The 23,397-nt window shown below is 38.7% G+C and overlaps 1 protein-coding gene across 21 annotated transcripts in view; it reads right to left on the reverse strand.

The window, feature by feature from the left end:
• Positions 1–3,620: 3,620 nt before the first annotated feature.
• The window catches only part of EXD1 (exonuclease 3'-5' domain containing 1), a 36,664-nt gene continuing 16,887 nt past the window's right edge, over positions 3,621–23,397 (reverse strand). For all 21 annotated transcript variants that reach the window (XM_072808402.1, XM_072808394.1, XM_072808391.1 and 18 more), the window contains 6 exons: positions 18,679–18,765; positions 15,531–15,635; positions 15,370–15,450; positions 11,468–11,611; positions 10,429–10,620; positions 3,621–5,323 (listed from right to left, as the gene is read on the reverse strand). In XM_072808402.1, coding sequence (XP_072664503.1) covers positions 4,664–5,323; positions 10,429–10,620; positions 11,468–11,611; positions 15,370–15,450; positions 15,531–15,635; positions 18,679–18,765 — 1,269 coding nt within the window. In that variant the 3' untranslated portion in view covers positions 3,621–4,663. The remainder of the gene's footprint in view (positions 5,324–10,428; positions 10,621–11,467; positions 11,612–15,369; positions 15,451–15,530; positions 15,636–18,678; positions 18,766–23,397) is intronic.

Here is a 23,397-nt window from a genome sequence, read left to right on the forward strand (position 1 = left end):
ATGTTGTTCTCATATGATGTAGAACAAAGAAAGAATATCCGATTTCACTACTTCAGCATATACTATAGTTATTAACTAGGTGAAATAAGGAAAGAAAAATAAAAGCTATAACCTAGATTAGAAATTTAAAAAGCAAGGGATGCCTGGATGGCTCAGCAGTTGAGCATCTGCCTTTGGCTCAGGGCATGATTCCAGGTCCCGGGATTGAGTCTTGCTTTGCACTTCCTGCAGGGAGCCTGCTTCTCTCTCTGTGTCTCTGCCTCTCTCTCTCTCTGTCTTTCATGAATAAATCAGTACAATCTTAAAAAAAAAAAAAAAGAAATTTAAAAAGCAAAATTATATTTTTTAAAGACTTTTTTATTCAGGAGCACCTGGGTGGCTCAGTTGGTTTAAGCATCTGCTTGCGGCTTCAGGCTCTCCTTCTGCCCCTTCCCATCCCCTGCCCATGCTCTCACTGCTCTCTTTCTCTCAAAAAAATAAATAAAATCTTTTAAAAACACAAAGATACATTTAATCATGAATCTATAGACTTTGGTTTTATTTTAGGGTTCCTATGGTTTAAATATTTTACCTACAATAATTGTCCTTACTTAGAGATCAGGGACACTTACTGGGTTTCAAACATCCCCAATATTTATGTTCTTATTAATCATCTTAAATGTTCAATGCAGGTAAGTTATAAAATATGACAAGAAATCTTTCACGTGTATAAATGAAGAAGTTAGAATTTTGAAAGTCAAAAGTATACCATGCCTCTCAAGAAAAAAATCTAATGCTTTCAATGGTACATCATTACTACAAAAATTGGAGGTGGCAATGTAATTGGTTAACACTTTTGGAAAGTAACAAGAGCTTTAAAAATTTTTTTGTAATAATGAAAACAAGAAAATCTCTATGACCTGCTGTTTCTATTTCTGCCAATTTCACTCTTAACAATGATTTAAAATATGGAAAAAGCTTTGAGATAGCTTTGAAAAAGCATGAAATAGGAAATGGAAACAAGCTGAATGTACCACAATATAGTTAAATAAACCATTAGCATTCTCTTAAAAGTATTATGCAATCATTGGTGGCACAGTCAGTCAAGCAGCCAGCTTTTGGTTTCAGCCTCATGTTGGGGCTCTGCACTCAGCAGGGAGTCTGCTGGAGATTTTCTCTATCTCTCTCTCTCAAGCAATAAATAAATTTTTAAAAATACTATGCAATCATTAAAATTCTTTACAAAGGTTGTGCAACAGCATAGGAAGACATAAGGTATAATATATTCATATATGTATGATTACAATGATGGGGGGGGAACCTATGCATAAACACTGGAATTCACAAAAATGTTATCTGCTTTTTCTGTTAGAGAAATAAGAGTAAATTTTTTCTTATTTTCCTGTATTTTCTAAATTCTATTTAATAGTATATACAAACTTAAAAATTAAACACCTGGGCATCCTGGGTGGCTCAGTGGTTTAAGGCCGCCTTCGGCCCGGGGCGTGATCCTAGAGACACAGGATCGAGTCTCATGTCAGATTCCCTGCATGGAGCCTGCTTCTCCCTCTGCCTGTGTTTCTGCCTTTCTCTCTCTGTGTCTGTCATAAATAAATAAATAAAATCTTAAAAAAAAAATTAAACACCTACTAAAAACGTGCTAGGATAATGAAATAGAAAAATATGTGGTATAAAAAGCACAGCAAGTGTATTTACATTACAATATGACTGTCAAGTGTGTGTGTGGATGGGGAGAGGTAGAGAGGAGAGAAGTGAAAAGGAGGGAGAGAGAGAGAGATGGAGAGAGAGAGAGAAAAGCCAAATACTAGGAAGGGTCATATAATGTGAAATGATAGTTATTTTTTTCCTCTTTATTCTCTAAACGTCCTGTATTTATTTGTTACTATTATAATAAATGCCTTTTTGAGAAGTATACCTTGCTAATCACCCCAAGGCCCTCTACTTTGCCCTAGGCCTCATCTTATCTCAGCTTGCTACTGGGACGTGCCTTGTGTCAAAACAGTGAGAGGTCTATAGGGCTTTAAAACTCTATTGTGTCAAAAAATTAAAAATAACACTAATAAAATAAAATTCTATTGTGTCTTATTAGGATTTATCAAGCCCACAGCTAGAATGGAGGCAAAGCTGCTGCAGTGACTTTTCATCATATAGTTGAAAGAATATTGAATGGAAACAAAAAACAACACTGGTTGTATTCTCTGCATTTTTGTCCAAGGAAATCATTTAACTCTATTTCCTAATTCCCAAAGTAAAAGGGTCAGATTACTTGTAATAAGCTCTAATTATAGGTCATGTACATAAAGGTGATATCAGAAAAGTCAGACCTGAGTAGAAGAAATGCATGAAATTAGTGTAGGCTGAAACAAAACCCCAAGAGTTTGGGAAACCACGTAATGTGGCTTATCAACACTCAAGAAAAATACAAAGAACTCGGTGGTGGGTTGGGACAAGAACCTCGCATTTCCCAAAATTCTGGGCAAAATTTATTATTTATTTATTTATTTATTTATTTATTTATTTATTTATTTATTTTTATTGTATTTGCTTATTCATGAGAGACACAGAGAGAGGCAGAGACACAGGCAGAGGGAGAAGCAGGCTCCATGCAGGGAGCCCAATGTGGGACTCCATCCTGGGACTCCAGGATCATGCCCTGGGCCAAAGGCAGGCCCTGAACTGCTGAGCCACCCAGGATCCCCTGGGCAAAATTTAAACAAGAAGTCTGAGTAATGGCACATAGCATTAGCAGCAAGGCTTGACCAATTTTTTTACTCTACTTAAAACAGAACTTCATGGTAGGAGCTAGGTGTACACATGAAGTTTAAGTTGGCTCTCCAGGCTAGAATGAAAATATGGAGAACAGTGCTGCCCCAGGTACATGAATGTTTCACTGAGAAAATACTGTGATGAAACCCAAAAGGTTCATTTAGTTCTGGGAGTCAAAGTACCTCTCAACTAACACTGTCCAATAGAACTTTCTCAAACGATGGAATTGTTCTTGAACTCACAACTGCAAGATCAAGACCTGAGCTGAGATCAGGAGTTAGTCGTTTAAGCAATTGAGCCACCCAGGCACCCCGGTTCTTCTTAAATTTAGCCAAACATACCTAATGAAGCAAGAATTCTTCTTTTGAATATGAAGTATATTTTGTTTTTCTTTATAGCCTTTATGGATATATGTTGTGTGTGGTAATTTAATGATTCCATAAGAAGTTAAATCAATTCTAGGAATTTTACAAGAATTCATGCCCTTTCCAGAGTAAACCTGGATTAACCACATTCTGGGCTCAACCTGAAGATGTATTCACCCAAGATGAACCAGAAACAACCTTGGCCTCAAGCAACCTTCTAGACTAAGGACAAAGTGAAACACTGCAAGTGCAGGGATGAGCTGACGGCTCTTAGACCTGCCTATATCTTTCGTTCAGTGGCACTCCGATTCGGCACATGCAGACAAGGATGTTCCTAATTGTAGATTGTCCCAAAGTTTCCTATAAGCACAATAGAGTTCTATATAAGAGTCAACTTACAGATTTTTAAAACCAAACTCTAGACCTAGAAATCCAGACATATGCCAATTTATTCCTACTGTGACCCAATGAAAAAAAGAGATAACCCAATGACACAACAGGTTTATTGGTTATTGTACACAAATGAATGTAAGCAACTTGCAAGTATTCACTATAAAAAGGGCTCAGTGCCTTCTTTCACTTAAGAAAGTATACCAAACTGGGGCACCTGGCTGGCTTAGTCAGTAGAGAATGCAACTCTTGAGGGTTTTAAGTTCAATCCCCACACTGGGTGTGGAACCTAGATAAAATTAAAAAAAAAAAAAAAAGTATACCAACTCCAGGAAAATAAAGGGGAATCAAACTTCAAGTTTACATAACAGACATACTCAAAAAAAGCCCCTGCTTTGTTACAAAAATGGACAAAATCTTCTAGAAGTAAATGGAATCAAAAGAAATTAAAACTGGGATATTGATTCCTATAATAACATTGACTAGTGTTTGTCTATGACATAAGACAGACATTAAAAATTCAAAAAAAGGATTTTTCTCAGCTTTTTTCAGGCATAATTGATAAATTAAAGTTAGTATTTTAAGAAAGAAAAAAGTACTGGTAAAGTTATCAGGTACCAATTTTTTTAAACTTATTGATACAAGTTTTACCAACCCCCTTCAAATAAAAAAATACAACAGAAGTTTAAAAGTCAGGGTCTCCTGGCTGTCTCAGTCAGTAGAGCATGTAACTCTTGAACTTGGGGTTGTGAATTCGAGCCCCACTTTGGGCATAGAGCTTACATTTAAAAAAAAAAAAAGTTTAAAAGTATAGATTCTTCCAGAGACTAAACCCAAGATTTTTCCCCTTCTCAAATCCTCTAAACCGAAATTATGATAAATTATTCGCTGTGACCACTGAGAACATTTCTGCACAGTGACATAATCAAAAATTTTTCTTCTCCCATTATTTAACTTATTCATTCCCTCCTAATCAAATTCTAGGCATATAAGCAAGAAGATATAATTTTCCCTGAAGCCTTCATTCCTTTGAGACTGAGGCAAAAATAAATTTACAACATGAAAAACTGAAGCACTGAGGAAGGCCCTATTGGCAGAGGAAATGAGCCATGTTCACGGTCTCAAGAATAAATTGCACATCTCTAAGATAAATGTGGAGACAGATTTATCCAAGAATCGGTTTTCTCCAAGGCTGGACAGGGAGGAAGTGTGGGAAGCACAGCTTTTCTAAAAGGATGAAAGGTGTCACTTGGAGATACTTCGGTTTCCTGAGGAAGGGAAGGAGACACTGAAACATCTTGTTTTGTGCAATTTAGATTTTCCTGGTTTTCCACCATCAGTAACTGTGCTATCTCCTCTTTCAAAGATAAACTTGTCCGAAACTCCTGTTTGAGGATCTTACTGTGTTCTTTTTGCGTTATTATTCCCTCTTCCTCTGGCACCTCTGACTCAGGGCAAATGAGTTTGTTGATACAATCCTCACTGGCTTCTTCCTTCATGGGAGGTAGATGCTGAGGTTCTGTCAAAGCTTGTTTATTTTTAGATTCTTCTTTCAGCAAATTTACATCCTGATGAGATGTAAAACCTGGCGTTTCATCTAGCATAGAGTTTTTACAAAGTAAGGAAATCCTTTCATTCCCCCCTTTCCCTCCTGTCTCTGTCACCAATTTCTTTGGATGTAGCACTGTCCTTATTAGGAGTCCCTGTGCATTCATACTGTATTCTTTTGCAGCTCTCTCTCTGCGCTGCTTCTGGAAGTCCTTGAGTTGAAGCAGTTCTTCAGGAAGCTCCATACATGTAGGCTAAGAAAAAAAAAAAAAGAAAGAAAATAAGTGTATTATAAGTAAACTTCTGAATATGGTCCTTAAAATCACTTCTACTATACTTAACCAGAATTTGGTGAGGATCAATTCAAATGTGCTCTTATGGCTCCCTCTAGCGTATTCAATTATAGTAGTACTATTTTTTGATCAAGTTAAATATTTTGAATCTACAGGTTTTGTGTGTGTTGTGCATTATGTGTTATGCATGTGTGTGTGTATGTATAAAGATTATACAATGAAAAGTGTCCCTTCCAACCTGTTCCCAGTTGCCTTAGTGAGTACATCTTCTAAAAAGCAGTTTCTTACATAGCCTCCCAAAGATAGTCTGTGCATCTGTGATCATGTTTGTGTACATCTGTTACTAAATGTTTATATTTTCATTGCATTGCATTTTTCAATTTTAGTTTTCTTCCAACCTTTTATTTTTATGACTCTTTCTAAAAATTATTTTACACAAATGGTAACACAGTCTTATATATTCTTCTGCATCTTGATTTTTTAAACTAAAAATTAGTCTTGGAGATTTTTCCACATTAGTATTTTTAAGAGCTATATGGATATGCCATAATTTATTTAACCAAATCCATCTGGATATTTTGTTATTTCCAGTAGCCTGTCATTACATAATATTATAGTAAAGAATATGTTAAGAAAATGTCCTGTTACATGAGGCAAATAATTTTTCCCAGGTTGCTTTGACTTTCATCATAGTATTTTCACCAAAGGAAAACTTCAAAGTCAAATTTGTTAATCTTTTATGAGTTAGAGTATTCCTGCATTGCAAAGGCATTCCCTCATAAAATTCAATAGCAAAAAAAGCAAATAGTAATCCAATTTAAAAATGAACATAGGATTTTTTTTTTTAATTTTTTTTAATTTTTTATTTATTTATGATAGTCACAGAGAGAGAGAGAGAGGCAGAGACATAGGCAGAGGGAGAAGCAGGCTCCATGCACCGGGAGCCTGATGTGGGATTCGATCCCGGGTCTCCAGGATCGCGCCCTGGGTCAAAGGCAGGCGCCAAACCGCTGCGCCACCCAGGGATCCCTGAACATAGGATTTGAATAGACATTTTTCTAAAGAAGACATTCAAATGGCTAATAGGTATATTTTTTTTAATTTTTATTTATTTATGATAGTCACAGAGAGAGAGAGAGGCAGAGACACAGGCAGAGGGAGAAGCAGGCTCCATGCACTGGGAGCCTGACGTGGGATTCAATCCCGGGTCTCCAGGATCGCGCCCTGGGCCAAAGGCAGCCGCTAAACCGCTGCGCCACCCAGGGATCCCTAATAGGTATATTAAAAAGTGCTTGACATCACTAATCATCAGGGAAATGCAAATCTAAAACACAATGAGGAGATGGTATCATATACCTATATGTGAAATTATTTTTTTAAAAAAAGCTTATTTCATAGAAGAAGAATAGAGGTTGCCAGCAGCTGGAAGGAGGGGAGAAAGGGGGAGATGTAGGTAGAAGAGTACAAGCTTTCAATTACAAGAAAAATAAATTATTAAAAAAAATAAATTCTAAGTACTGCATGTTTACCACAATAATTCAGTATTATATACTTGAAAATTGCTAAGAGAAGATCTTCAGCATTTTCAGCACACACACCAAGTTAATTATGTGAAGTGATGGATATGTTAATTAGCTTAGTCTTGATAATCATTCCACGATGTATATATATATCAAATTATCACAATGTATACTTTATATAAAATTAATTTTATCAATTATTCTTCAGTGAATTGGAAGGGGGAGAAAAGCATTTTTTTTTTAGAAAAGCATTTCTTTTCTTTAAATATTTTTTAAAATTATTTATTTATTTATTTATGATAGTCACAGAGATAGAGGCAGAGACAGAGGCAGAGGGAGAAGCAGGCTCCATGCACCGGGAGCCCGACGTGGGATTCGATCCCGGGCCTCCAGGATTGCGCCCTGGGCCAAAGGCAGACGCCAAACCGCTGCGCCACCCAGGGATCCCTAGAAAAGCATTTCTACTGTGAAATAATTTTCTCTTTTTTTTAAAGATTTTATTTATTTATTCATGAGAGACACAGAGAGAGAGAGAAAGGCAGAGACACAGGCAGAGGGAGAAGCAGGCTCCATGCAGGGAGCCCGACGTGGGACTCAATCCTGGGACTCCAGGATCACACCCCTGGCCGAAGGCGGCGCTAAACTGCTGAGCCATCCGGGCTGCCCGAAATAATTTTCTTTTGTTTTTTTTTTTTTTAAATAATTTTATAATCCTATTGTTTACATAAATACTTGATCCGAGGGGTATTTTTTGGTAATCCAACTCTGACTCTCCTCCCCTACAATGGTTAGTCAATTACTTTTTTTTTTTTAAATTTTTATTTATTTATGAGAGTCACACAGAGAGAGAGAGGGAGGCAGAGACATAGGCAGAGGGAGAAGCAGGCTCCATGCACCAGGAGCCCGACGTGGGATTTGATCCCCGGTCTCCAGAATCGAGCCCGGGCCAAAAGCAGGCGCTAAACCACTGCGCCACCCAGGGATCCCGTTAGTCAATTACTTAAAGCCATTTATTGATTATCTTTTTCTCATTAGTTGGAAATTCCACTTTTATCCCAACCATACTGGTAGATATCTTTTTTTTTAAAGATTTTTATTCATTTATTTGAGAGAAGGCACATGTGAGAAAGAGCATGAGCAGGGGAGAGGGGCAGAGAGACAGAGAGAGAGGAAAAAGCAGGCTCCCTTGCTCAGCAGGAAACCCAATGAAGGCTAGATCCCAGGACCCTGGAATCATGACCTGAGCCTAAGTCAGACGCTTAACTGACTGAACCACCCAGGCGCCGCCCCTATATTGGCAGATATATATTCTATCTATTGCTGGGTTCTCTACTATGATCAATTGATCTGCCTATACATGTACCAGTCACACCCACTGTTTTGTTTTTAACTAATCTCTGCACCCAACATGGGCTTCAAACTTACAACCCTGAGATCAAAAGTTGCAGGCTCTACCATGCTCTATCTGAGCCATGCAGGTGCCCCCACAAATGATTTTTATTTAATGTAGAGTTATAGGACTTAATATCTAACAGGACTATTCTTATTTATATGTATTTACCTTTATAAACACTATAATCACAATTTGCCAAAATAATGCTGGTGTTAATATTTTTTTGGAATAGGGGTAAATTCAGGAGTCAGTTTGGGAGTAATGGATAGCTAAAAATGCTTAGTGTTCTCATTCATTTAAGTCTGCTTTTGTTCCATTCAGTAATATTTTATTTATTTTATTATTTTTTAAAGATTTTATTTATTTATGAGAGACATTGAGAGAGGCAGAGACACAGGCAGGCAGAGGGAGAAGCAGGCTCCATGCAGGGAGCCTGATGTGGGACTCGATCCCGGGTCTCCAGGATCACACCCTGGGCTGAAGGCAGGCTCTAAACCATTGAGCCACCCAGGGATCCCCATTCAGTAATATTTTAATGTTTTCTTTATATTTCACATTTCTTGTAAAATTTATTTCTAGGTAATCTATCTTTTTGTTACAATTATAAATAGATGTTTTCTCCCATTATATTATCTTGCTGTGTATATGGATGCAGGAAAACTATCAATTTTGATGTTATATTTGTACTCATTTTACTAAATTGTTATTTTGTAGTAATCTTTTTCCTTTGCTTTTCTACAGTTTTCAGCTGTATCATAGGCAAGTCATAATTCTGATTCCTCCTATTCATTTTTTTATAGTTTGTCTTTTCTTTCTCTTCAAATTTCATTGGCTAATTGCTTCAAAAAATGTTTAAGTGGTAGTAGTCACAATTTTTATATTTTCTTGACACTAATGGGAATGCTTTTAGTGTTCCCAAACATTATGTAGACTTCTTATTTGAGATATGTTTTACATGTATTCCAACTTTAATCAGTAATGTATATAAAATATTATCTAATTTTTTCAGCATTAAACAGTAAAAGCAAAATATAAAAAGTTACAAAATTCCTTAGTTTTACAACAATAAATGAAAGACATTTAAATTCTCCAGTCGAAAAAAAAAAAATTCTCCAGTCGAACAAGATATGCTAGGGCTCTTTTCTTGTTAAAACAGTGAGAGCAAAATACAGAAAGGTTACATTTTTCTTTCAGCATATATGAGATTATCATAAGACTTTCTTTGTTCTAGGAAAATGGAGAATTTCCTAACACTTTATCATAATTGCAAGTAGAAACCAATAACACATTAGAAGTATAATATACTTAAGTAGGGATCACATAAAAACTGCTATTATTTTATTTAGGATTTTGCTTCAGTATTCCTAAGTAAGAATGGCTAGTAACAGCAGACTACAAACTTTTTTGTTTGTTTTTAAAAGATTTTATCTTTAAGCAATCTCTATGCCCAACTCAGGGCTCAAACTCAAAACCCTAAGACCAAGATTCACACGCTCCACCGACTGGGTCAGCCAGGTGTCCCCAGATTGCAACCCTTTTATGTAAGGGGCCAAATAGTAAATATTTATAGCCAAATGGTCTCTGTTGCATACACTGTTTTTTTTTTTTTTTAAGATTTTATTTATTTATTCATGACAGAGAGAGAGAGAGGCAGAGGGAAAAGTAGGCTCCATGCAGGGAGCCGGACATGGAACTCGTCTCAGGTCTCCAGGATCACACCCTGGGCTGAAGGCGGCGCTAAACTGCTGGGCCACAGGGGCTGCCCCACTTTCGTTTTTTTTAAACAATCCTTTAAAACCATGAAGACCATTCTTGCCTTATAAGCTGTACAAAAGCAGACTATGGGCCAGATGTGGCCTTAGGGCAATAGTTTGCCAACTCCAGGTCTATAGTTCTGCTACTTTGTGCTGGCTTCTTAGAAATTAGTAATGAAATCGTCAATTTACCTATTCTTTGACAGAATGTAACTTAATATTGTGAAAAAGTACTCAAGGAGATTAAGTAAGCCCAAGCTATAGTCCTTTCAAATATTTATTACCAAGTCTGCCTCATGATTTGCTGTAGCTACAAAGAGGGAGTATCCACTGTGCCACCATGAGGAATGGGACGGGAATAGAAGTTCTAAAAACATAGTCACAGAGAGCCACACTTACCTCTGTGCTTCCCAGGAGATCTGCAGACCCTTCTCGGTAGGTGTTTAGGTACCCGTCCACAAGGGCGGTTAGATCAGACATCATATCATCCAGGAGTACCAAACGAAGGGGTAGTAGGTAGGTAGCTTCTAGAGCCAAAATTTTCAGCAAAGAGGGTGAAAGAGGTCGTGTGAACCACACTTCTGGATTTTCCTAGAGACACCAAAACAATTTTATTTGAATAATAAGCAAACTTTAAATAACTGTTAAAGGGTTAACTTAAAACATTACTGTCATTTTCTTCAATGACAGTATATTTTTGAAAATACACACACACACACACTCCTAATGTATGTATACAGTGAATATGTATGTGTGAGAGGGAAAAGATGGGGTGGCAGGGGAGGGATGGAGAGAGAGATCAATCCATCGATCGATCAATCAAGGCTTCTCATTCAAAAATGAAGACAGAAGACTTGATTATAGGACCAAAACTGTAGTCAATATGGTCATGATCTAAGTGTGCAGGTGAGGCTATTAGAGCTAAGGAAAATTTATCTTACTTTGGGAGAAATAATTGGGATGAAAAGGTGTTTTTTTTTTTTTTTTAAGATTTTGTTTATTTATTCATTAGACACACAGAGAGGGGGCAGAGACACAGGCCGAGGGAGAAGCAGGCTCCCTGCAAGAAGCCTGATGTGGGACTCAATCCTGGATCCTGGGATCACCCTCTGGGTCAGAGGCAGACATTCAAGCATTGAGCCACCCGGGCATCCCAGGATGAAAACTTTTTGTTCCATCACCTTAATCCACATTTCCAACAAAATCCTCCCCTGAAGGATTGCAAATTTATTTCAGAGTATTTTCTCATAACCAACAAATCTGAATCCTTGCTTTTATTCACTTGAGATCACAAACTTCCCATTTGAAATAGCTAAGATTTTGGCAATGCCCATAAGCTTACATAGCAGCTGTCATTTGTCTATATAATACACTGATGATCCTGCTCACAAAACACTTAGAAAAATCAGTGTCATGTGGGACACATTTTAATACTCACCTGAATCAATTTCTGTCTCTCTTCCAGAAAGGAGAGATATTTAGGGGCCATCTTAAGGTGTCTGATTAAACTCTCCTTTAAAGAACTGATGCAGTTTGGAAGAAAGCCACCTGTTTCCATGGAAAATTGAAGGACATCTGCTACCTGTGACATAAAAAACAAAACAAAATCCTGTCTCTAGAATATATAGAAAGCTACGTCATGGCAGAAATATTTAGATTTATATATATTTAGAAAATGTCTTTAGACATTCCTAAATATTTAGAAATTTAGATACTTTAAATTTTTTAATTTTATTTATTTTTAATATTTTATTGATTTATTCATGAGGAACACAGAGAGAGAGAGAGAGACACAGACAGAGGGAGAAGGCGGCTCCCTGTAGGGAGCCTGATGCAGGACTCCATCCCAGGACCCTGGGATCACAACCTGAGCAAAAGGCAGAGATGCTCAACCACTGAACTGCCCAGGTGTGCCTAGATATATTTTTAGAAAAATGTCTTAAATACCATTTTCCCCAAAGCCCCATATGATAGAAAATGCCGTCAAAAAAATTGTTCAGTCAACTTATTCTGAAAAATAAGGGAAGAAGTAAAAAAGAAAAGGCTCACTCAATTTTAATGTATCCTAGTCTCTTTTCTTTTTCACTTCTTTTGTTTGCCTGCCTTATGGTTATCTATTACTCTTTGGTGCCTTTAGGCAATGGGGAAAGGAAGATAAATTTCAAGAATTATTTGTATTACTTATCAGCAACTTTGGCAAAATGTTGCTAAGGAAAGCTAATAAAATTAAGAATTGGAGGGGCATCAGGCTGGCTTAGTTGGTAGAACATGTAACTCTTGATCTCACGGTTATGAGTCTGAGCCCCATGTTAGGTGAACAGATGACTTAAAAATAGTAAAATCTTGGGGCGTTTGGGTGGCTCAGCTGGTTAAGCATCTGCCTTCAGCTCAGGTCATGACCCCAGGACCCTGGAATGGAGCCCCACATCTGGCTACCTACTCAGTGAGGAGTCTGCCTCTCCCTCTCCGTCTGCCCCTCCCCCCTGCTTATCAGTGTACACTGTCTCTCAAACAAATCTTTTTTAAAAAATCTTTTAGGGATCCCTGGGTGGCTCAGTAGTTTAGCGCCTGCCTTCAGCCCGGGGTGTGATCCTGGAGTCCCGGGATCGAGTCCCACATCAGGCTCTCTGCATGGTGCCTGCTTCTCTGCCTGTGTCTCTGTCTCTCTCTCTGTATGTGTCTCTCATGAATAAATAAATAAAAAATCTTTTAAAAAATTAAGAATTGAACTAATTATTTATCTATGTGTTGTAGGCTAAATAATGGCCCCCAGAGACATCCACATCCTAATCCCTGGAACTTGTCAATGTTATTTTATATGGTAAAACAGACTTTGCAGGAGTGATTTTTTTTTTAAGATTTTATTTATTCATGAGAGACACAGAGAGAGAGAGGCAGAGACACAAGCAGGCTCCATGCAGGGAGCCTGACATGGGACTCGATCCCAGATCTCCAGGATCACACCCCGGGCTGAAGGCACACTAAACCACTGAGCCACCCGGGCTGCCCATGCAGGAGTGATTAAGCTAAGACTCCTGAGATAGGAAGATTATCTTGAATTATCTAGGTGGGTCCTAAATGTATAAGAGGGAGGCACAGGGAGATTTGACTACAGTCACTGGAGGTGATGAGGTGATAGAAGCACAGACTGCAGTGGTGTATTTTGAAGATGGCAGAAACCACAAGCCAAAGAACACAGGTGTCAGCTGAAAAGGCAGAGAAACAGACTCCTCTTAGAGCCTTCAAAAGTTATCATCCCTAATGATAACCTGATGTTAGCTTAGTGAAAATGATTTCAGACTACTGACCTCCAGAACTGTTAAGAGTATATTTCTGTTATTTTAAGCTACTAAATTTGTGGTAATTTGTACAATATCAACAGGAAGCTAATGCACTGTGTTAAAGGGAAAAAAACTGGAAAAATTCTGAATTACTGCTTCTTGTACTATGGAAATCTGAAAAGTAAGTATGGAAAGATTTGCCAATATCTTCATATGGGGTCTCATCAAGAAGCCTAATGGCCTCAGGGGAACAATAAGCAATTCTCTTACATTTTGGTATAAGCTAGAAATAATCTCTATATAGTGAAAGATCCTGAAAGAAGGCCCAAGGAAAATGTAAAGAAGAGAAGTGGCGTAAAGTTCATTGTGGGCAGATACATAAAGAGCAAACTGGATGGGGCAGCCTGGGTGGCTCAATGGTTTAGCACCGCCTTCAGCCCAGGGCCTGATCCTGGAAACCTGGGATCCAGTCCCATGTCGGGCTCCCTGCATGGAGCCTGCTTCTCCCTCTGCCTGTGTCTCTGCCCCCACCCCCTGTCTCTCATGAATAAATAAATAAAACCTTAAAAAAAAAAAAAAAAAAGAGCAAACTGGAACCATATTTAACAACATAAAATTGAGCCTTTAGGAATTTCCAGGGAACACCAGCTCAGTGGTTGAGCGTCTGCCTTTGGCTCAGGGCCTGATCCCAGGGTCTGAGGATTGAGTCCCACATCAGGCTCCCTCAGAGGGAGCCTGCTTCTCCCTCTTCCTGTGTCTCTGCCTCTCTCTCTGTGACTCTCATGAATAAATAAAATATACAAAAAAAATTTTTTTAAAGGAATTTCTGCTAAAAAATAATTGGCTATAGATGTAGAGATTACTTAAAAAAATAAATAACTGGCTAACTCATTATTTTAACCCCTCTCCAAGGGATCTAGACTTAGATATTCAACATGTCCCTTTGACAAGCATTAAACCTAGAAGACTAGAAGAACATAACAGATATAATGAGATATAAAGATATAATGAGAACTAGTGGTTTTACTATTCTCACAGCCAAACTAGAAACTCACATCAAGTCTAAGAGCTAGCTAGTATTGAATAAGGATTTCTCATTACCCTAGAATTCTTTAGGGCAGAGAAAATCATACATAATCAGACTATTTTGACCAAAATAGGCTTTTGGGGCATATCTAATTCAATCTGCCACTAGCAGCTAGCAAACTAGTCATTAGCCCTAAGTGATACATATGAGCTAAAGGCACAGATGGGACTGTTCACCTCACAGTGTCTCATCTAGGACTTCTGAATGACCCCCCAAATGTTTTGAGTTTCTGAATGCTAGAGAGTATGGAGCATGCGTCTTCTTCTTCTTCTTTTTTAATTTTTGAAATATTTATTTATTTAGTAATCTCTACACACGGCATGGGATTTGAACTCATGACCTTGAGATCAAGAGTTTCAAGCACACACACACACACACACACACACACAAAAGAGTGGCAAGCTCTACTGACTGAGCCAGCCAGGTACCTGAGAGCTTGTTTCTTATTTGACAAATTCTAGAGCAAAATGAGGGGGAAAATCCTAAATATTTTTTATTCTTTAATGATTTATTTATCTTAAAGAGAGAGAGAGAGAGAGCACACAAGCAGGAGGAGGGGCAGAGGGAGAGGTAAATAAGCAGATTCCTCTCAGAGTGGGGAGCTTGACATAGGGCTCCATCCCATGACTCCAAGACCATGACCCAAGCCGAAATTTTTTTAAATTTTTTTTCCAAGCCAAAATTAAGAGTCAGATGCTCAACTGACTAAACTAACTTTTCTGTAGTGCTTTTATTAAAAAGCTTTTATTTAAAAAGCTTTTTAATTGTAGAGCTTTATTTAAAAAGCTTTTTAATTGTAGATCTTTTATTAAAAAGCTCATCAAATGTTCTTACCTATTGAACAGACATCTTACATGAAGAAAAAAGCAAGAATGAGGGACACACAAAAAGATTCAATCACTTATCAGATAAGGCCTATTTTCTATAAGAGCTATAAATGCTGGACTAAATCAATGGTTTCCATGCATGTACCTGTGTGTCAAAGACATTATTCAGCAAAATTCCATACTGATGAGAGAGGCAATCAGAAAGCCAACGACAATCATGGATAACCTATGGAATCAGAAGAAAGAAAGAGTAATTAGAACCTGGTTGCTAATCTTACTAGCAGGGGAATCAGTTTACACACTCACCTTCAAAATTCTCTTGTCTTCTAATACCATCTGAAGTCCATTGTTGAAAGCACGACTTCCCAGAAGGAAAATGTCAAATAAGTAAACTCGGCTATTTGTGGCCACCTATAATAGACCATCCAGACATACATATTATAGGAAGAAAAGAACTAAGGAAGAAGATCTGAGGATCAAGAAAGATATATGATAAAATATTTAACATCCTCACTTTTAAAGAAAACAATAGTCATTCAGTGATTCTTAGGGAAAACAAGTTTAAATCTTAAGAAACTATCATTTGTGATCTTTAGACAGAGAGCGAGCATGAGCCGGGAGAGGGAGAAAGACAATCTCAAACAGACTCTGCACTGCCAAGAGTGGAGCCCACCATGGGGCTCAATTCCACGACCCCAAGATCATGACCTGAGCTGAAATCAAGAGTCAGACCCTTGGGATGCCTAGGTGGCTCAGCAGTTGAGTGTCTGCCTTCACCTCAGGGCGTGATCCCCGGGCTCCAGGATTGAGTTCTGCATCAGGCTTCCGCAAGGAGCCTGATTTTCCCTCTGCTTATGTCTCTACCCCGCCCCTCCCTGTGTCTCTCACGAATAAATAAATAAAATCTTCAAAAAAAAAAAAAAAAAAGAGTCAGGCACTTAATCAACTGAGTCACCTGGGCAGCCCTCATTGTGACTTTTCAAGAGGACAGAAATAGACAAGCTGGTGGATTTAGCCTTTGCTTTTTTACAGTCCCAAATTTAATGTTTGACATTTCACCCTCAGCATTTTAATACACCAAGGATCTACGGGGAATTAATAGCATTTCATTGTTATTAACACAAAATGCTATTTCTCAGAGTCTCATAGTATGCATGGTTGTGTTAGGTGTTACATAAAATCACTCAAAAGAGAAGATTCCTGCTCTCTAGCAATTTTAAATAGACAACAAATAAGTTGGCACAAGTGGTAGGATGTGAAACACTGTTTTTAAGACGATTTTATACAATTTTACGAGTTTTAGATTGTTTCTGATCATGAAGTTCACAAAGACGATACTATACCTGGATAATCTACTGAGTCAGAGAACGAAGGCAAAGAGACATCCAAATTGGTCTAGAGAACCAGAGACATGGCAGTCTAATGCCATATTTGTCATTTTAGGAGCTAAGTGTTGGTATAGCTAAAATTGGCGGTCCTACCTGATATCCATTTTCAGAACTTTCATATTATTTGCTAGAATAGAACACCTAAAATAGTCACTTCTTTCTTTTTCTTTACCTCCTTAATTATAAAAACTGAATAGACACATTATAAAAGTTTGAAAAATAATTATCTGCTAGACTGAAAACTCTGTGAGAAGAGAGATTACACTGGATTCACCACTGTACATGCATCAACTAGAACAGAACTGGGGCGATGAATGGCTTAGACATTTCTTCAGCAAGCCAATACACGCCATACAACACTCCCTTCCATTTTTCATATGCAAATAATGTATATGGCTCTGATAATGTGCATTTCAATCTATATCCTGTTTTCTACTCATAACTCTGCAAACATTTTTCTGCATTGCACTTGTCATTAATTTTTGGCAGCTGTATAAAGTCTATCAAATCTACAGTAATTTCCATTTGTTAACTACCTCAGTGGTTTCTGATTCTTCACCATAAAATGATGCCAAGATGACTAGGTTCTCACATAATTTTTTCATATATTTTTAAAGATTTTATTTATTTATTCATGAGATACACACAGAGAGAGAGAGAGGCAGAGACACAGGCAGAGGGAGAATCAGGGTCCATGTAGGGAACCTGACGCGGGACCTGATTCTGGGTCTCCAGGATCATGCTCTGGACCGAAGGCGGCACTAAACCACTGATCCACCTGGGCTGCCCAATTTTTTTCATATTATGAATCATTTAGTGTAGATACCTTGATCGATGTAACCCTGAGAAGTGGGCAAATTGCCAATCCTAATAAACTTTATTCTCTCAGTAGGTGGAGGTAGGTCCTGACTCAAATAATGGAAAACACTGGTGGAGGATTCAGCCTGCTTTTTTGGCCCACCTTAAAACTGATACTGCTGAGTTTGATCCAAAGGTGGCTGTCTATCCTACAGCTAGTCAAGGCTCACCACAAACTTCTTTCGACACAATGGGGACCCTCACCTGACATCTCCCAGGTCCAGGAAAATGAAAATGTGACAGAACCCTGCTATGGAATGCTACCAACCAGAAGGAAAGATAAAAATTCTTCATTAAAAAAAACTCAAAACTTCACACATCTTTTCTTAAAAACGATTTTATTTTGAGGATGCCCAGTAGTTGGTAGAGCGTGCAACTCTTGTTCTCAGGGTTGTGAGTTCAAGCTCCACGTTGGTGTAGAGATTACTTTAAAACATTAAATTAGGGGATCCCTGGGTAGCTTAGTGGTTTAGCACCTGCCTTTGGCTCAGGGCATGGTCCTGGAGTCCCGGGATCAAGTCCCACATCAGGCTGCCTACATGTAGCCTGCTTCTTCCTCTGCCTGTGTCTTTACCTGTCTCTCTGTGTCTCTCATGAATAAATAAAATATTTTTTAAATTTTTAATTAAATCAAGTTAAAGGTTTTATTTTTAAGTAATCTCTATACCCAACATGGGACTTGAACTCACAAACCCAAGATCAAGAATTGCACACTCCACTGATTGAGCCAACCAGCCACCCCTGAAATTTTCCATATATCTAAGGAGAGAGAAAAGAGCCGGGGAAGAAGACCTCAAGCAGAGCCTGTGAGACAGCAATGATGATTATTTTTTTTTAAGATTTATTTATTCATGATAGACATAGAGAGAGAGAGAGACAGGCAGAGACACAGGAGGAGGGAGAAGCAGGCTCCATGCCAGGAGCCTGACGTGCGACTCAATCCCAGGACTCCAGGCTCGCACCCTGGGCCAAAGGCAGGCACCAAACCACTGAGCCACCCAGGGATCCCAGCAATGATGATTATAAAAGTGAAATTATGAAGAGACAGAAGCTCTTTGCTTTTGAAAAGGATAAACTCAGAAGAGTGAAAGACATTCCAAATAAATTATAGGATAGCGACACTGAGGTGACATGAAGAAGACCATTAAGATCAATTTGTCAGTGAAGCCACAATTATTTCAAAATAAAAAGTTGAAAATATCTTTTACCTGAAGCCAACATAGTTTCCCATGACGACACACATTAGCACCTTCTGCTGCCACACTCAGGACACTCTGCTTCTTGATGTGGAGCATCTGGTGAGAAAGAAGAAAATCTCCAGAGAATAAATATTGCTACCATGATATCATGAATGGCACAAGTAAAATGGCTAGTGATTAACAAAGTGGATAATATTTTTTAAACTTGCAAAATTTGACTAATCCAAAACACAAGTCACCTTCTTTTACACATGCACACACAGCACATTGTTTCTAATCCTTTTAGTTTTTACAAAATTATAGCACAACTGGAACATAAATAATTCATATCCTAAATGCTAATACGAGTTGAAAAACTCACTTTTTAAATTTTTTTTAAATTTTATCTATTTATTAATAAGACACACAGGGAGAAAGAAAGGCAGAGACACAGGCAGAAGGAGAAGCAGGCTCCAGGCAGGGAGCCCAACATGGGACTGGATCCTGGGTCTCCAGAATCAGGCCCTGGACTGAAGGCGGTGCTAAACTGCTGAGCCACCCAGGCTGCCCTCAGAAACCTTTTGTTACCACTAATGCTACAGCAAAAGATTTCTATGTCTATGACCAGATTCCTCAAGCAAAAAACAATGCCCTAACACAGGGAAATTTACTATAACTGAAGGGAACTCACACAGTGGCTGAGTCTCACAGTGTACAGTGTTCAAAATGAGAGGAACAAGAACTTAAGAGGTCCCTTAAAGTCTTAGATTCATCAAGTTACTCAAAATTGATATAGCAATATTCCAGGAACACATGCTGATCTTTTGATTATCTATAATTGTATCCTATTTCAAAACATTATACAATTCTAAAATCCTTAACCCATAAACTATGAAAATATCTACATGATACAAGATTCTCCCCACTTTACAGGTAGGTAAATTACTCAAGAACAGAAGGGCATGGTGACTTTCACTAGCATGCTATCTTCCTTTAGTCAGCACAGAGTGCTTCTACATTGAGTATTTTCTATCAATTATGAAAAAAGGGGGCTGAATTTCAGTTCTACCCCCAAAGAACAGCAAGAAGTCTGCAAAACTAGGAACAAAAGCTGTATTTCTCTATTGACAAGAATTTCCAACTACCTCTTCAAATTTCCAGTCTTTTTCTAAAGATTTATTTATTCATGAGAGAGAAAGAAAGAGAGAGAGGCAGAGACATAGGCAGAGGGAGAAGCAAGGTTCCCGCAGGGAGCCCAATGTGGGACTTGATCCTGTAAGCCAAAGGCAGACGCTCCACCGCTGAGCCACCCAGGCATCCCTCAAATTTCCAGTCTTTTATTTTTTAAGATTTTATTTATTTATTCATAGAGATGCAGTGAGAGAGAGCGAGAGGCAGAGACACAGGCAGAGGGAAAAGCAGGCTCCACGCAGAGAGCCTGACGTGGGACTCGATCCAGGGTATCCAGATCACGCCCTGGGCTGCAGGCGGCGCTAAACCGCTGCGCCACCGGGGCTGCCCCAAATTTCCAGTCTTATCTCATTTTTTGTTGTTGTCATCGGACCCCCCTTTTTTTTAAGATTTTATTTATTTATTCATGAGAGAGGCAGAGGGAGAAGCAGGCTCCCCCTGGGGATCCCCATGCAGTACTCCATCCCAGGACCCTGGGATCATGACCTGAGCCATAGGCAGATGCTCAACCATTGAGCCACTCAGGTGTCCCATCATTGGACCTTTTATTTTTTTTTAATTTAATTTAATTATTTTTAAAAATATTTTCTTTATTTATTCACGAGACACACAAAGAGAGAGAGGCAGAGACACAGGCAGAGGGAGAAGCAGGCTCCATGCAGGGAGCCCGATGTGGGACTCAATCCTGGGTCTCCAGGATCACACCCTGGGCTGCAGGTGGCGCTAAACCGCTGAGCCACCGGGGCTGCCCCTCATTGGACCCTTTAAAGAATGTGTTGATATATAAAAAATTCTTACAACTCAATTTAGAAATGGGCAAAGGTAGCACTTGGGTGGCTCAGTTAGTCAAGCGTCCAACTCTTGATCTCAGCTCAGGTCTTAATCACAGTATCATGAATTCAAGCCCCATGTTGGGCTCCAATGCTGGGTGTGGAGCCTTCTTAAAAGGGGGGAGGGGCGGCAAAGAAGGGGAACTTGGCTGGTTCATTTGGTAAAGCATGGGACTCTTGATATCAGGGTTGTGAGTTTAAGGCCCGCATTGTGAATGGAGCTTACTTTTAAAAATAGGCAAAGGGGCAGCACCGGTGGCTCAGCGGTTTAGCGCCGTCTTCAGCCCAGGGTGTGATCCCGGAGACCCAGGATTGAGTCCCACATCGGGCTCCCTGCATGGAGCCTGCTTCTCCCTCTGCCTGTGTCTGTGCCTCTCTCTCTTTTTTTTTTTTTTAATTTTTTTTATTTATTTATGACAGTCACACACAGAGAGAGAGAGAGAGAGAGAGAGAGAGGCAGAGACACAGGCAGAGGGAGAAGCAGGCTCCATGCACCGGGAGCCTGATGTGGGATTCGATCCCAGGTCTCCAGGATCACGCCCTGGGCCAAAGGCAGGCGCCAAACCGCTGCGCCACTCAGGGATCCCTGTGCCTCTCTCTCAATTTCTGTGTCTCTGAATAAATAAGTAAAATCTTTTAAAAATGAAAATAAAAATGGGTAAAGGAATAGACATTTCTCCAAAGAAGATAAACACCCAACAAACACATGAAAAATTCTCAACATTATTAGGCATCAGCAAAATCACAATGAGATAGCATTTCGCACCACTAAGATGGCTATAATCAGAATGACAGATAACAACAAATGTTAATAATAATGTGGAGAAATCAGAATCTTCATATTCTGCTGGTGGGAATATGAAATAATGTAGCAGTTTTGGAAAACAATGGCCAATTCTCAAAATGTTAAACATAGAGTTATTATACTTGTACATGAATGTTCATAGCAGCATTATTCATAATGGCCAAAACTATTAAGAACCCAAATGGTGAAAGGATAAATGAAATATGATATATACATATAAAGGAATGTTATTTGGCAACAAAATTGAGTGAAATACTAATACATGCTGTAACACAGATCAACATGCTAAGCAAAAGCAGCCAGTCACAAATGACCATATATTGTATAATCCTATTTATATGAGATGTTCTAGGGGTGCTAGTCAGTCGTCAGTTAAGCGTCTGATTCTTGGTTTCAGCTCAGGTCAAGATCTCAGGGTAGTGAGGTAGAGCTCCTATTGGGCTTTGCAGTCTGCATGGAGTCCTCTTAAGATTCTCTCTCCCTTGCCTTCTGCTCTTTTCCCCCCAACCCCCTGCCCTACTTGCATGTTTGTGCTCTGTAAATAAAAATAATATATGTAATGTTCTAAACAGACAAATCAATAGAGGCAAAAAATAGATTTTTGGCTGCCAAGGGCTGGGGGGACTAGGGAGGCATGGAGGTAACAGCTTCGAAGCATAGAGTTTGTCAGTATGAAAAATATTCTAGGGACATCTGGCTGGCTAGTCAGTAGAGCGTGTGATTCTTGATCTCAGGGTTGTGAGATCAAGCTCCACATTAGGTGTAGAGATTACTTAAATCTTTTTTAAAATGTTCTAAAATTCATTATGATGTACAACTCTGTGAATATGCTAAAATCCAGTGAACTATATACATTTTAAATCAGTCAATTTAATGGTATATGAACTATATCTCAATTAAGTGGTTAAAAGAAAAAAGAATCTGTGGAAAGCTAATTCTTCCTTTAAAAAAAATGCATCTGTTTACACAAGCATAAGCTGGCAACAAAACAGGAAGCTTTAAAAAAAAAACAAAAAAAAAACAAAAAAAAAAAAAACAGGAAGCTTAATGACTCCCCTGAAGTCTGTCTGTGAACTGTATGCTAGGCTCAATAGTTACTGTCATCTCTGAAATTAATAAATGATTATAGAGAAATTGCCTAAGCAGAACATGTAGAATGGATTTTTAAAAACATAAGTAAAAAAGTTTCTCTAAAAATTGCCAATGGCTCTCCATCCTACTCAATCAAACTAAAAATCCTTACCATGTCTAGTAAACCCTGCTTGATTTGCCTCCTGACTCTTTCCATTTCCTACCACTCTTCTTCACTGTGGTGCTGCCTCCCTGCTATTCCTCCACATAGATTAAGTGTGTTTCAGTCTCAGGGCCTTTGCACTTGCTAATCATGCTTTTTAAAGGTCTTTACCTAAATATCCACAGAGCTAGCTTCCTTACTTCTTTCAGATGTCTGTTCCAATATCACCTCTTCACAGAGGTTTTCTCTGTCCACCTTATATAAAATAGGAACTCCGTATTACTCTACTCTTCAAACCACACTTTATTTTTCTTCACAGTGCTTATCAGGAGCTGATAATTGTTTATTTTCTTGCATTGAAATGTAAACTCCTAGGACACCTGGGTGGTTCAGCTGTTGAGCATCTGCCTTTGGCTCAGGGCATGATCCTGGGGTCCTGGGAAGGAGTACCACATAGGGCTCCTCACAGGGAGCCTGCTTCTCCCTCTGCCTGTGTCTGCCTCTCTTTCTTTCTCTCATGAATAAATTAAAAAATAAGATTAGGTGCAATGTATAATAGGACACAACTTTTAAAAAAGATTTTATTTATTAATTTTATTTATTTATTTATTTTTTATTGGGAAGCCCGATATGGGACTCGATCCTGGGACTGAGCCAAAGGCAGACACTTAACTGCTGAGCCACCCAGG

Source organism: Canis lupus, chromosome 32, assembly GCF_048164855.1.
Source record: "Canis lupus baileyi chromosome 32, mCanLup2.hap1, whole genome shotgun sequence".
NCBI classification, from domain to species: Eukaryota; Metazoa; Chordata; class Mammalia; order Carnivora; family Canidae; genus Canis; species Canis lupus.